General features: G+C 44.3%; 1 protein-coding gene across 1 annotated transcript in view; it reads left to right on the top strand.

Moving 5' to 3' along the window:
- Nucleotides 1-6,324: 6,324 nt before the first annotated feature.
- FBXL17 (F-box and leucine rich repeat protein 17) overlaps nt 6,325-12,872 on the top strand; it is a 548,560-nt gene continuing 542,012 nt past the window's right edge. Inside the window, exon 1 of the mRNA XM_025389005.1 lies at nt 6,325-7,735. Within this exon, the coding sequence (XP_025244790.1) occupies nt 6,740-7,735 (996 nt within the window). The 5' untranslated portion in view covers nt 6,325-6,739. The remainder of the gene's footprint in view (nt 7,736-12,872) is intronic.

The raw sequence follows: 12,872 nt of genomic DNA, 5'->3' as shown, positions 1-12,872 counted from the left end.
ATATAGACACACACAAAATTGAATATAAATAGTTGAACATCTTTGTGTTATACTAATTCCATTTAAGTAAAAGATAAATATGTGAATCTTAAGCAAAAAAAAAAAAGCCCATACCTTTTTCTCAATTATCTAATTTATGTAAAAGTGGGAGAACGACAAATAGTCTGTGCAGGTATTAACTTCTGATTAGTTATTTTCTTTCACGAGGTTAATCTTTGAATTATGGATACCTGATCATTTGGTTTCTGCTATTAAAACTACATCAAGTTTTGGTATCCATAGGACTGTATTTGAATACAAGCTTTATTTCATGTAAAAACATTTGCATTTGATGCAAAAACGAATTTCCAGAAATGAAGTGACTTAAAATAACACATTTATTATCTCGTAGTTCTGTAAGTCATAAGTCCTGGCACAGGCTCAGGTAGGTTCTCTGCTCAGGTTCTTACCAGGCTGAAATCAAGGTGTCAGCCAAGCTGTGCTCCCTTCTGTAGTTCCGGGTATTCTTCCAAACTCATGTGGTTGTTGGCAGAATTAAGAATTCTGTAGGAAGGCGTGCTTTCTTGCTGACCATCAGGTAGGGGCTACTCTCAGTTCTTAGAGGCCACCCGCCATTTTCTGCCATATAGGCCTCTCTACAACATGCAACTTTACTTCTTCACAGCCAAAAGAAAAGTATTTGCTGTTGCTTTCAATCTCTCTGACTTCTCCTTGACCCTCTTTTTTTTTTATTTTTTATTTTTCTTTGAGACAGAGTCTCGCTCTGTCACCAGGCTGGAGTGCAGTGGCACGATCTCGGTTCACTGCAACCTCCGCCTCCTGGGTTCAAGCAATTCTCCTGCCTCAGCCTCCTGAGTAGCTGGGACTACAGGTGTATGCCGTCACACCTGGATAATTTTTTTTTTTTTTTTTTGTATTTTAGTAGAGACGGCGTTTCACCATGTTGCTCAGGCTGGTCTCGAACTCCTGAGCTCAGGCAATCTGCCTGCCTCGGCCTCCCAAAGTGCTAGGATTACAAGCGTGAGCCACCGTGCCCATCTGCTCCTTGACCCTCTTTTTAAGAGTTCACTTGATAATGTCAGGTCCACCTAGGATAATCTGCCTTTACTTATTTGTTTCTTTTTGAGACAGGGTGTCTCTCACACTGTTGCCCAGGCTTTAGAGTGCAGTGGTGCAAGATCATGGCTCACTGTGGCCTTGACCTCCCGGGCTCAAGCAACCCTTCTACCTCAGCCTCCAGATTAGCTGGGACTACAGGTGTGAGCTACCACGTCTGGCTAATTTTTAAATTTTTTGTAAAGATAAGGTCTCCTTATGTTGCCCAAGCTGGTCTCGAACTCCTGGACTTAAGTGTTCCTCCTGTCTCAGCCTCCGAAAATCTGCCTTTAAAAATCAGTTGATTAACAAATTTAGGTGCTAGCAATTTGAGAGTAAACAAAGTAGGAACTAATTCTGATGGGAATGATAGTCAACTAACACAGAAACACAACTGCGGACTGTGGTAACTGCTGTGAAGGAAACGAACAGGGCAGTGTGACAGAGTGACTGGGGAAGAACTCTCATGACAGGAGGTGATATCAGGGCTGATATCATCTGGAATCTCAGAATGAATCAGTCAAGAGAAGAGCTTAGGGAAGAACAGGCCAGGCAGCAGCTGAACTTTCGCATCACGTCTGAAACAAATTATTCAGGAGTATAGATTGTCCTCCTGACGGGAATTCTCTGGAAACTTGTTTTCCACTATCATCTTTGGCCTTGAGTATTTTAGCGAAAACACAATATAACATGGAATTAAATTTACTGAACACCTGGGTGTTCCATGATTTCAAGATGCATAAAACAATGTCTTTCTAGGCCATCCATCATATTTACCACAATTATTGGGATCAATGGCATGTGATCTTTGTTCTCCTTGTGCGTCACTGGTGCTATAGGATGTTTTAGATGTTTACCACAATCACTATTATCCAACTTCAAGCATGAACACCTTTTACACAAGGCTGTCTTTTTTATAGGCAAATGTGAATTTCAAATTGAGTATAATCTATGTTAGAAAAGAAGAAAGAAAAACTTTTCTTTTTACCTTGTTTTGCCACATTTTAAATTTATATACTGGTTTTCAGTGTGAATCTCAGTAGGCCATAACTCAAATCTACCTCAGGTTGGGGTATTATTCAAATATGTAACTATTTTATATTATAGAATCCATTATTTCACCACAGTTAGTTATTCACTGAAATAAATCATAAGAACAAACAATTTGGGGGTTTTCTCCCTATATTCATCATTCCCTTCCCTCTATGCAATTCAGAAAGAATTCATGATATCCTGACAACTCCACGATCAGACATATTTCTCAATAACAACCTTACTTAATTATTCTCAGAATGCCTACATTCTTTTATTGTTTTTTGAGATGGAGTTTTGCACTCGTTGCCCAGGCTGGAGTGTAACGGTACAATCTCAGCTCACTGCAACCCCCGCCTCCCAGGTTCAAGCGATTCTCCTGCCTCAGCCTCCTGAGTAGCTGACATTACAGGCAGGCGCCACTGTGCCCAACTAATTTTTATATTTTTAGTAGTGTGACATTTCACCATGTTGGTCAGGCTGGTCTTGAACTGCTGACCTTAGGTGATCTGCCCACTTTGACCTCTCAAAGTGCTGGGATTAAAGGCATGAGCCACCACACCCGGCCCTAAATTCATACTTTTAAGGCTTCTCCACAGACCCTTTGAACAACTTTAACTGGCATCTAAGAGCTTGCTTCTCCTCTAGTCTGTCTTCTACATAGTAGCCTGATTATCTTCCCAAAAACTGAACAAAATCCCTGTCCTCATGGAGCCTATGTTCTGATTGAACAAACCAAAAAATTTTTAAAACGTGATAATAAGCTATAAAGAAAATAAAAACGGTAAGGTGAAAGGGCAAAGGAGGGATTAACTTTAGATAGGCTGGTGACATTTGATAATGCCCTCCAGCTAAAGAGCAGCAGGAAAACAACTAGATTTAAACCAAGGTGGGTTTAATGACTTGTTGCAGGGAGGAAAAGAGCAATGAGGAATGAAGTTGGGCAGGGGCACTCTCACTAAGAGGGTATTGGTATTGTGAAAAACATTACAGGAATGAGCTTCTGTTAGGTGATTTTGGGGAAGTGTCAACGTTTTGCTTTGGATTGGATGCTGGCAGGAAACAGGTGATCCTATAACTGAGTATTTTAATATTTGCGATCTAGAAGGCAGGAAGAATGGATCAAGGTTAAGGTTGTAATTGGCCAAGAAACAGTGGTCACTTATATTAAAAAGAATGTTTGGTCATTTTTGTGGTTTAGAGACTGTTCTTCTATTTGCTGTGTTCAGACATGATTATGGAGGGGTCTTATATTTGTCTTGTCTATTGCAGTCATAAAGTGACTATAACTGATGTTGATGTTTTGTGAGACTGTTTATATTTGACAAAACACTGAGAATGCCAGGACCACTGCCAGTACCACAAATGCCTAGCTAATAGTGCCTGTCCAGCTCCTGGCTGTCCAGGGTTGGTTCCCACTGCAACTCCACCCCCTCTGCCCCCACAACCAGCAAAGCCATCAGCTGCTACAATTGTCTCTATAATTCCAATTTATGACTCTTATTCATAATTCTGTATCTTTAACATTTACAACATTGGTATTATTATTTAGGGTACTGAGTTCCAAAACTCATTACAGCTCTCCTGATAATAGGAGTAGCTTATTTAATCATTGATGAAATATACAAGACTGTGACTCTCTGCTATTTGCTGTGGTAAATAAAAAGAAGGGTTAGAGACAATCCTAAGCCTCAAGGAATTTGAAGTTTTTTTTGGAGAGAACTAGTGGTGTGATGATGGTGGGTGATGAGAACAGACATGCAAAATATCTCACCTATAAAAAACAAGTATCTTTTGTCAGCACAGAGTACAACAGGTAGACTAAAGACAATCTGCTTGTGGTTGAATGGTTTAGGAACTGGGAGTAACAAAACAAATATTGTAAAATTTAGGAATGACTTCAGAACTCCCAGAGTCAGTTGCTTCATCTCTAAAAACAACACATCGAAGTTGGATGGTATGTGTAATTGATACATTTGCATGGTACCAGGCTGTCTGTACAGGAATCACATAGGGAGCTTGTTATCAGGTAGAGATTCAAGGGCCCCGTATCCAGAAAACATAAATCATCCTAAGTTTTTGAGATTCATCCATGCTTTTTTTCTTGTGTTGCTGAGTGAGTAGCATTTAATTAGATGAATAAATCAGTTTATTAATCCATTCTCCCACAGATGGACATCTGGGGAGTTTAGTTTTTGGTGACCATGAATAAAGTTGTTATGGACATTTTTTGTATGTCTTTTTATCGATATATGCTTTTATTTCTCCGGATAAATACCTAGATGTGGGATTGCTGGCTCACAGGGCAGATGTGTATTTATATTAAATGCACAGGTCACATTTTTTTTTTTTTTAAATGAGACTGTGTTTCACTACTCTGCTCAAGATGGAGTAGAGCAGCTATTCACATGCATAATCATAACAAACTGGGCTCAAGCGATCCTCACACCTCACCAGCCCTGCTGTAGTTTGAAAGATAGGTACTACCACAACTGGCTCTGACAGGTTAACATTTTTAACATAAAGTTACAAAACATTTTATAATACTCTTGCCTTTTGTGAAAGTGCAGCCGAGTAGAGATGTCAAAGGATCTGTAATAAGTCCTCAAACACTGCTCTGGGGCCCTGGAAGATTCCCCTACAGGCAGATGGATGAAAGTTATGTGGATTATATGTGTAGGTAAATGTAGTTCAGGCAATGCATTTGATAGTGAATAGCATGTATGTCTGTGAAACCTTTTGACAAATATTTGCTTCTAGAATTCTACATCACTGTCATTAGGCTCTGAAAGGAGGATCCCTGAATGTGACAGACTTAAGATTAGTCATTTCTGACAAAGAGGCCAGCATTAACAAATGTTGGATAGCATGTTTGAGTGCAGACTGGGTGGGGCTGGCCACTATAGTGGTAATAGCAATGTAGGTTCCAACAGAGGTCTCTAAGTCACTGGGCCTTGAATACTGCAATATTGCTCCCTCAGTCAGCTCTCTCAAGTTATCCTTAGCAGATTTTTTTTTTTTTAAACAGCTGCCACTTCACTTCCACCCTTCAGCAGGTAACCAAGCTCTATCTGAAGGAAAATAGAAACCAACAGAAAGGAACTCTCACCTTCCGGCTAGAAACATCCACCTATCTATATTCATCCTTTATCTACCTTTCGTCATTCTCTGTAATCACAATGAAGAAAGTGTCCTTCCTAAAGCACTCTCCATTCCACCTTCTCCTATTTCTCTCATTGGAGTCGCTCATTCCCATCGGTATTTGCTTCCTCCAATTCTTCGCTTGTGAAAGCTAACTTCTCCAGATCAGGTGCCGCTCTAGTAGCTGCCCTAGCTCTCTAGCCTCGATATAGTCAAACCTTCTAACGGACTGCCTGCACAGCTATTTCCTCTTTCTCATCCGAATCACCAAGGTTTGTCATACAGCAGGCACTGCACCGTCATGTTTAAAATATATAACAGACGGCTAGACAACATTCCGAGGGTGCAGACAATAAAGTGATCTACAGCTTGTAGCCTGGGTGTTGGATGGCTCATTGGGTGGGGAAGCTGTTATCTTTCCACCGTGCACAGGTAATTTGATATATGCTTTCACTCTGAAATAGAGTTGTGGAAAGGCAGTAGTACGCAACAATTAATAAAACAAAAGTGAGTAAACAGTGATGCCGCACAACCAATCAACCCCTCACATGACTTGGGTGCGTATCACCCACCGGCTACATCTGCCACTCCACCCGAGGCGCGGTCAGCGCCCACGCCGGCCCTTCCGGCGGAACCCGCCTCGCGGCTTCGAAGTGGCCTGGGTTTCCGAGTCAGGGGTGGTGATGGGGGTGGAAGATGAGGGGAAGAGCCGAGCGGCTACCGGCCAATGGCAGCTCTTGAACTTACACCTCGAGACGTCAGCGCGGCTGTGTAAACGGATGTCACACAGCTGGCTCGGAAGTGTCTCCTCCCGCCTTAGAAAAGCGGCGCACGCCCAGCAGCTTCGGAAAAACCTTAGGCGGCTGGAGGGAGGGGCGCGCGCCGCACCCCGCGAGCCCAGAGCTCCATACCCTAGCCGGCCGGCTTCTTCCCGTTGTGCCGTGTGGCTGCCGTTCCGGGTGAGCAGCGGGCGCAGGCGTTCCCGACACGAGCGCGCCACCGCAACTGGCTCCGCCCCCTGCCGGAACGGGCCGCGCGTTCCTGCGGCTCCAAGCGGAGTCGCGGGCGCGCGCCGGCGGCAGATCCGCAGTTAAAATGGTCCAAGCGGGACCCGGCCTTGCCCCCGCTGCCGCGCTGACTGACTGAGCCGGCTGGCCGGGCCCGGACTGGTCACCTAGCCGGCAGGCTCGCTCGCTCGCTCACTCCCTCGCGTCCCCAAAGCTCGCGCCCATCGTTCTCCCGGCTTCCCTGGGCAAAGCATGTAGCCCCCGTCGGGCACTCCGGCGGCCCGCAGCTGACGCCCACCCCCCACCGTCGCGTGTGTGCCCGTGTGTGCGTGTGTGTGCGCAGGGAGGGCGACCCCGCCGCGGGCCGGGGGCCGAGCCAGCGAGCGGCCTGCCCCGCTGCCAGGAGCCCGCCTCTCTGGGTCTCCCTCCCTCCCGTCCCGGTCCCCCTCCTCGGGGTCTTCTATATGGGCCACCTTCTCTCGAAGGAGCCGCGTAACCGCCCGAGCCAGAAGAGGCCTCGCTGTTGCAGTTGGTGCCGCCGCCGGCGCCCTCTCCTCAGGCTGCCCCGCCGGACCCCAGCCAAGGTGCCCCCTCAACCGGCGGCACCCCGGAGCCGGGACTGCTTCTTCCGCGGGCCCTGCATGCTCTGCTTCATCGTGCACAGTCCCGGCGCGCCCGCCCCCGCCGGCCCAGAGGAGGAGCCGCCGCTCTCGCCGCCGCCGCCGCCGCGGGACGGGGCCTACGCTGCCGCCTCCTCCTCCCAGCACCTGGCGCGGCGCTACGCGGCCCTGGCCGCCGAGGACTGCGCCGCTGCCGCCCGCCGCTTCCTGCTATCCTCGGCCGCCGCCGCCGCAGCCGCTGCCGCCTCGGCTTCGTCGCCCGCCTCCTGCTGCAAAGAGTTGGGGCTGGCTGCGGCCGCCGCCTGGGAGCAGCAGGGCCGAAGTCTCTTCCTGGCCAGCTTGGGGCCGGTGCGCTTCCTGGGGCCGCCCGCCGCCGTGCAGCTCTTCCGGGGGCCGACACCGCCGCCGGCCGAGCCCCTTACGCCCCCCGAAATGGTGTGCAAGCGGAAGGGGGCCGGGGTCCCAGCCTGCACCCCCTGCAAGCAGCCCCGCTGCGGCGGCGGGGGCTGCGGCGGCGGCGGCGGCGGTGGTGGGGGAGGGCCTGCGGGGGGAGGCGCTTCGCCGCCCCGACCCCCCGACGCCGGCTGCTGCCAGGGCCCGGAGCAGCACCCGCAGCCGCTCTGCCCCCCGCCCTCTTCTCCCACCTCCGAAGGTGCCCCTACCGAAGCTGGCGGGGACGCTGTCCGAGCCGGGGGCACCGCCCCCTCGTCCGCCCAGCAGCAGCATGAATGTGGCGACGCGGACTGTCGGGAGCCCCCCGAAAACCCCTGCGACTGTCACAGGGAGCCGTCCCCCGAAACCCCAGACATCAACCAGCTGCCGCCGTCCATCCTGCTCAAGGTGGGTCTGGGCGAGAGGCGCAGGGATGCTTGCTTTCCCCCACCCTCGGCCCCCGCCTCTGAGGCTTTCTCTCTCCTCCCCGTAAACGCGGAGGAGGGGGGTTCCCTGACAGTCTAGGGACGTCCGAAGGGGAGACTGGGAAGCCAGTGGGGCCTCTGCGTATGACCTATTTTTTGAAGTAGGAGCACTTGGAGTCTACTGAATGTCTTTTAATAGCTTGACTCTGTAACCCACCATTCAGGGTTCAGCTATTATTAGAATCCCAACCCAGTCGTTTAGAAACTTCGCAGGTTTTCTATGGAAAAGAAAAAAAAAATTAATCGGGAAATTTATACTTAGTGGGTAAAGGCTTTGCGTATTAGTATTTGAAGGTCTTCAAACATTACTTTTATGTTTGATGACTGGTAGTTAATGTCAAACAGTTATTATTGAGCATTTACCATAATCAGGCACTGCACCAGAACTTTATATATATAATATCCCATTTATTCCTCCAGTTAAAGCTGCGAGATAAATACTGTTACTATCTTTATTTTATACTAGAAGAAACTGATTTCTCCGTGCTGTGGGCCACTGTTTACAGTAGTGAGTCAGGCAGAAGTGGCCTTTGCTCCTGTGGAGCTGAGTCTAGTGGGGCTTGAAGTGGTCGAATGACTTGTGCAAGGTCACATACAGAAAGTAAAGGGCAGATCTAGGTCTTGAATGAGGGAATTTAAGACCACCTGACTTAAAAACCCCTTTGTTTATGCTATGTTGTAATGCCCTTCTACAGTTTAGCCTTTGCATAAAAGCATGCAGATTACCAGAGGTAAGCACAGATGTATTTTTTGTTGGGAAATGGGTGAGTAGAGGTAGGTGTCCTATATGAACTTTGTGTCATTTTCAACTATCAAGGATATTTTGCAGTTTTGTCAATGCTAGTGACAAACTTTAGTTACATAATAGAGTTTTTCTTAAGTTATTAACTTTTTTCCTCTTTTTCTGTCTTCTCCCAACCTACCCTATCTGGAGCTTAATAAATATAAACCATTTTCATTGTGGATGATACTAGAGACTATCCATAAATAATCTTGATAAGAATTTGGCTACTTTTACCGTTACTGAAGTAACTGTCAGTAATTACAATTGTTATTGTCACCAATATAGTTTCTGTGACTAGACTTTTTGCATATTTACAGTACTGTGTGTTTGGGTCTTTTTTACTGTGATATTAATGTTCTTGTGAATGATACAGCAAGAAGGTGGGAAAACTTACATTTCCTTGTGTCAAAATGTAATGATCTAATTCTTATGGAAGTCTACTTGTTGAAAGAGTAATTCCCTACTCTTTGTGTGCAGAGGTGCATTTTAGGACAAAGGGAACTTTCTTGAGTCCTTTAAATCACTGGATGATATGGATAAATAAAATATCAACAAATATTTGGTATAGAAATTTGATTGCTCTCTTCTTATTTGGCAAATAAGACTGTTTCAAAATGAACCAAAACAAAGCCAGGTACCTTCTACTTTTTTACTTAAACCATTATTTCATGAGGTAAAAAACATTTTAATGCCAAGAAAAAAAAAAGGGGGACATGGGCTAATAATAAAGAGAAACTCTAATAGAATAAAATAAACTTATTCTATTAATACCGCATTGTTCTTTTTCATATTTTTTCCTGAGGATTGTTGAAAACTTTGTCTAAAGGACATATGGGAATTACCATGGACTTGCCCTATTGTGTGTATTTGGACATGTTATGTAGATTTCCATTCCTTGTATTAGAAAACTCTAATAAAGATTCTCTGTCTGAGTCTGATCGTCCTAGTGGTATTCAGCACGAAGTGAGTTGTACTACCTGGGATGAATTGAATTAGTGATTGTTCAGTGTCTGCCAACCCCAGTTTTTGGGTGCAGAGACTCTGGATTCATAGTCTTGTTGAATGCTCTCTCTCCTTTAAGTGCAGTGCCTGGCATATAGTAGCACTCAGTAAATACTTACGAACCAATGTATGATCAGGTGTTTGGAGTCTGGGCTCTGAGACTCAGGGTGAATATGCCACACCACGAAGAGATATTTCTAAGCAATGTCCATATTCTGACTGGAGTTACTGTTTGAGCCATGGTAGAGCCATGTGGTGGTGAAAGAGTTCTAGCTCTGCTGGTAAGGACTGGAGTTGTTTGACTTGGAGCAGAGAAGACTTAAGGAGCTATGACCATTTTTCTTTTCTAATATTAGAAGGGTTGTTGCATAGAGAGGCACAAGTCCATCATCACTATTGGAAAACATTCTTAGAAATTACACCCTTTTCTCCTGGTAGTGAGTCAATAGCTATTATAATTGTATTGCTTTTGCTTTATTTTTTATGCTATGAAGTTACTATAGCTGTAAAAACAAACAAACAAAAAAAACAAACGAGGCCGGTAGAATTTGGGAGAGAAATGTGAGAATGTTTAAGAATTTAAAGGATTTTTTTTGGGAAAGCTACCATACTTGCCTTTTTTTTTTTTTTTTAATGGCGGAGGAGAAAAACTAAATGATGTGTTGCATCATAGACTGATTTTTGGCTCAATATCAGTAAGGATGTTTTTCTTTTGTGTAGGTTAATAAATATTACCTGCTTTAAAGCAGTCAAAAATGCATTTTAATGGTTTCTTTAAAAAGTTGTTTAGCTTTGCCAAAATATCCTGTTTTATGCTTATTACCCACATCTTAAATTTCTTCACTTGGATAAACCAAATCTGGATTTAGTCAATGGCCTGTGGTTTATAACAGCCATACCACTTTTACAAAAAAGATAACAGCTAAAGTCAGGCATGTTTCAGACAAGATGCTACTTGGTTCCAGTGACCATGCCCTACATGTTGATTGTTAACTGACAAATTAGCCCTTTAAGACCGCATAGTCCTTTAACCTTAAAAATATGATCTAGGCCTCCTAAATTTTTATTTTCTCATTTATAAAATGAGGAGGACGGGCATAAAAATATTCACAAGAAATGTACTTTCACCTGTGGCTGCATGAAGAGTTTGGTGAATCCTTTCCACACACAAAAAAGTATAAAACTGGCAAAATTGCCCAAAACTATTTGAACTCTGGAAATCAACCAAAAGCAAAGAAAAACACGGAGAAACATTTATTCTTAGGAAAACTGTTAGAGCTTCAGGTAAGAATAGTGCAAGTCTACAGCATTCTCATGTAGGCTTCTAATGTGACCTCCTGTCCCAGCACTTTTGGCAAGAACTGTAGTTTGGAAAACCAGCAGCTTTGCTGCCAGCGAGTTGATTCAATTTGGGGCAATGAATAAAAACCTTTGTCGATAAAATGTACTGAACTTGGTAGGGAAAAAGAACGAAAAACCATGTATTTGCTCCTTTAAGGTTGTAGTGCCAGTTGGGGTGAGTGGAAGACATTAAAAGGCAGACCCTGGAAATGAGAGAACCGTAAAGGGATGACCACTCCACATATCCTGGCATATTGTGGAACTATGCACATGTGTAGGGGAGACCTGAGGTTTTCTAACTGAAAGCAAGGGCCAAGGCAGATGAGAATTCTCTAAGCTTTGAATGTGCCCTTCTTAACCCACACACAGATTGAAGAGCAGGCTCAAGCTGTTTGAGCATATCTTTGGCATATTCATAGCTAAAAACTAAGCTGTTCAAACACAGGATGACTCCCTAGAAAGCCAGTCTAAAATATATATATGTGAATTAAAATCTGAACAGAGGTAGTCACACTGCCCAGAACACAGATTCCACAGTTTAGGGCCAGACATGCTAAAAGGCTTGGAAATATACAATTCTGCACTGGCGGCCAGGCGTGGTGGCTCACACCTGTAATCTCAGCTTGAACCTGCGAGGTAGAGATTGCAGTGAGCCGAGATCATGCCGCTGCACTCCAGCCTGGCAACGGGGTGAGACTCCGTCTCAAAAAAAAAGAAAAAAAGAAAAAAATATATACGCTGGCTGTGTCATCCAAAATGTCCAGTTTCTAACAAAAAATTTTAAGACACGTAAAGAGACCCATACTGAGGGAAAAAGAAGGCAGTTAATAGAAACTGACTCTGAGTGAGCCTAGAGATTAGACTGAGCAAAGACTTCAAACTGCTATTATAAACATGGTAAAAGAAAGGAAACATTTAAATAATTACAGGAGAATATGATGACATTGACCCAACAAATTGGAAATCTCAATAAACAAATGAGAGCTTTAAAAAAAGTTTTATTCTTTTTGATGCTATTATAAATGGAAGTGCTTTCTTAATTTCATCTTCAGATGATTCATTGCTAGTATATAAAAATATTTGTGGCTGGGTGCGGTGGCTCATGCCTGTAATCCCAGCACTTTGGGAGGCCAAGGTGGGTGGATCACGAGGTCAGGAGATTGAGACCATCCTCGCTAACATGCTGAAACCCCATCTCTACTAAAAAAAATACAAAAAAATTAGCCAGGCGTGGTGGTGGGTGCCTGTAGTCCCAGCTACTTGGGAGACTGAGGCAGGAGAATGGCGTGAACCTGGGAAGCGGAGCTTGCAGTGAGCCGAGATTGTGCAACTGCACTCCAGCCTGGGCGACAGAGTGAGACTCCGTCTCAAAAAAAAAAAAAAAAAATTGCTTATTAGTTCTAACATTAATTTTTGTGTTTATTCTCTGGGATTTTCTCTATATAAGATCATGAAATCTGTGAATATAGGATGTTTTAATTCCAGTTCCCCAATCTGGATGCCTTTTATTTATATTCCATGTCTAATTGCCTTGGCCAGAATCTCCAGTACAGTGTTGCGTAGAAGTCATGATGCAGACATCCTTCTTTTGTTTCCAATTTTGGGGAAAAACGTTTAGTCTTTTACCATTAAGTATAATGATTTAGGGGTTTTGGGTAGATGCTGTTTCTCAGGTTGAGGAAGTGTTCTTTTATTCCTATATTTCTGAATGTTTTAATCAAGAAAGGGTGTTGGATTTTGTCCAGTGCTTTTTCTTGAATCAATTGAGATGATCTTTTTTTTTTAAACCTTTATTCTATTAATATGGTGTGTTACATGGGTTTTTTTCATATGTTGAACCATCCTTGCATTCCAAGGGATAAATCCTACTTGGTCATGGTGTATAACCCTTTTACTATACTGTGGATTTAGTTTCCTTATATTTTATTGAAGA

Source organism: Theropithecus gelada, chromosome 6, assembly GCF_003255815.1.
Source record: "Theropithecus gelada isolate Dixy chromosome 6, Tgel_1.0, whole genome shotgun sequence".
NCBI lineage: Eukaryota > Metazoa > Chordata > Mammalia > Primates > Cercopithecidae > Theropithecus > Theropithecus gelada.
Note: the sequence above shows the minus strand (reverse complement) of the source record. Positions and strands in the feature narration are given on the sequence as shown.